General features: G+C 41.2%; 1 protein-coding gene across 1 annotated transcript; it reads left to right on the forward strand.

Moving 5' to 3' along the window:
* Positions 1-1083: 1083 nt before the first annotated feature.
* LOC119242299 (olfactory receptor 6K3-like) lies at positions 1084-2034 on the forward strand. Its single transcript, XM_037508029.1, has one exon. It carries the CDS (start codon positions 1084-1086, stop codon positions 2032-2034), a length of 951 nt encoding a protein of 316 aa, XP_037363926.1.
* The last annotated feature ends 877 nt before the right edge of the window (positions 2035-2911 follow it).

Raw genomic sequence — 2911 nt, forward strand, 5'->3', positions numbered from 1 at the left:
ATTTCAACTTTTTGTATGCCAGTGGGACATTTTTCTCAGTTGGTGATATGCTGCTCCCTCTGTTCTTTTGCAGGGACATGGTGAATTCTGGACACATCTGGTAATCATGAGTGGGATGCAGTCTGGCAGGTAGAGGCCAGAGGTGCTGCTGACATCCATGAAGCATAGGAAAACTTCCCATCTCACTCAGTACAGAATTATCTGGTCCAAAGTGCCATCAGTGTGAATACTGAGAAAACCTGCTATGTCCTATTAATAAAACCCATGGTGTAGCTAGAGATTATGGCTATTTGGAGCCCTGGCCAAACCTCCCTCTGGATGTAGACTGCTGATTGAAGTCTTTCAAATGTTGTAAAACCATTCCTTGGGTGTGATTTCTTGAACAATATATTTTGGGTATTAACTAACCCATTTTGTGATGTAAATTAAGACAAACTTGAACACAGGTAAGTCTAACTTGTATTTAAAAGTAAATTAAATTCAGTATCACATTTGATTTTTTCTTTTTACTTTATTTTTAATAACAAGGTTGATCAAAAGGAGATTGTATCTACCCTTTAGTTTTAAGATACCAATTTAAAAGGCTTTATTCTTATCCTCAGAAGGAATCATTTTGTTACAACAAAGTCTCCAAAAGTTCATCACAAAATTGCCTATCTACTTAAGATATTTTCAATTTTCTAGTATAATAAATATTCCAAAGAATATTCTAATATATACTATTTAATATGTTTTCCTATATATAAATATATTCCTTAGGCTACATGGTAAAAAACTAAACAATCTCCATGTTCATGATTAATGAAACAAATTGCCATTCAGAAGAATTTATGAAATTCAAATGTTGGAAGAGCAAAATTATTTGCTTACTTTATGGACAATTGTATTATAATCACTAAAGAGTTTTTGCCAATCAGGCAGGAACACTTTATAATTTGCAGAGCAACTCACATACTATAGTCTTCTAAATCAACTTAACTTCAAGACAATTAGCTATGTAAGAAGTTTGTGTATGTTATTGAATGTGCGTAGATTCCTGACTCTGCAATTGATTCCATCAGCAACAAGTGAACAGGTGAAAGCATGGATCTGAGGAATCAGACAATGGTCACTGAGTTCTACTTTTCTGATTTCCCTCAGTTTGAGAATGGCAGCCTCCTATTCTTCATTCCTTTGCTCTTTATTTACATGTTCATTATTGCTGGAAATTTCATGATCTTCTTTGCTGTTCGGCTGGATACCCGTCTCCACAACCCCATGTACAATTTCATCAGCATCTTTTCCTTCCTGGAGATCTGGTATACCACAGTGACCATCCCCAAGATGCTCTCCAACCTGATTAGTGAGAAGAAGACCATCTCCTTCATTGGCTGCCTCCTGCAGATGTACTTCTTCCACTCACTAGGGGTAGCAGAAGGCCTGATCCTCATGGTGATGGCCATTGACAGGTATGTTGCCATTTGCAACCCCCTCCGCTACCCAACCATCATGACCCCCCGGCTGTGTGTTCAGCTCTCTGCTGGCTCCTGCATCTTTGGCTTTCTTGAGTTGCTGCCAGAGATTGTGTGGATTTCCACACTGCCCTTCTGTGGTCCCAACCAAATCCATCAACTGTTCTGTGACTTTGAGCCCGTGCTGCGTCTGGCCTGCACAGACACGTCCATGATCCTGGTGGAAGATGTCATCCATGCCATTTCCATCCTGATTTCTGTCTCTGTCATCACCCTTTCCTATCTCAGAATCATCATCGTAATCCTGAAGTTTCCCTCGGGGGAAAGTCGTCAGAAGGCCTTCTCCACCTGTGCTGCCCACATCACCATTTTCCTGCTGTTCTTTGGCAGTGTGACACTTATGTACCTGCGCTTCTCTGCCACCTTCCCCCCACTGCTGGACAAGGCAATTGCACTCATGTTTACTGTCCTGGCCCCATTTTTCAACCCCATAATCTACAGTCTGAGGAACAAGGACATGAAAGATGCCATCAAGAAAGTTTTTTGCTCCCAAACACTGCCCAATGTCTCTGGAAGCCACTGAGAGGGCACACACTCTGTTCAAAGAAATAGCTCTCTAAGTTTAAAACCCTGCAATTGGTGTCCAAAATGATTGTGCGTGCTGTATTTAATGATGGTGACTGGGTGTTCTCTCTGCCTACCTTAAGAACTAGCACTTAATCTGAGAAAGGAAACTTTCTGCGATTAACCTATCTTATATCATTTATCAATCTTAATGAATATTGTCTTTACTTTGTAACTCAAAATAGAGTTTATTATCTTGTCTGAATAGATAGAGGTTACTGGTCTAAGAATTCCCCTTACCTGCTCTTTCATCCATATTCAGGATTCCCTCATATCAGGTATTGTAGGTTTTCACCTACGAAGTTGTGCAGCATGAGGTGGTTTGCTCCTAAGCCAGAGCCTGGCTTCCTCATCAGTTTGAGAGGCCTGGACCTTCTGTCCCTCATCCTTGTCGGGGGCAGTGACCATGGGGCACACAAAACCGTGGACTTCATCATGTGTGTCATGCTGTGTTATCAGCTCCTTCCTGGGTTATCTTTCACATTGTTTTAAAATTCCAGAGCAACACTTGGAAGCTTGAAGATTAGAAGATAAAATACATAGTCTTGGGCCCAAAAATCAATATCTAAATTACATAGATAACAGCTATGCCTTGATGTGTTCACTTGTAAAAGAACTGTCACTGCTCTTACAAATGTTCTTATGATGTGTTGAAACACACCCAGGGGCCTGTTCTGAGTGGTCCTCTGCTCTGGGGTGCCCCACCTCTCCTTTCTTGAAGCTGACATGTACCCTTCAGAAGCTTGCACACACTTTAGATGGCCCTGCCATCTTTCACAAAACCACAGTGGGAGTAAACTGCCCCCAGAAAAGGAATGCTGCCTGCTCCTTTAGAA

The sequence above is a fragment of the Talpa occidentalis genome, unplaced genomic scaffold (genome assembly GCF_014898055.3).
Source record: "Talpa occidentalis isolate TD23 unplaced genomic scaffold, MPIMG_talOcc4v2.1 talOcc4.12, whole genome shotgun sequence".
NCBI lineage: Eukaryota > Metazoa > Chordata > Mammalia > Eulipotyphla > Talpidae > Talpa > Talpa occidentalis.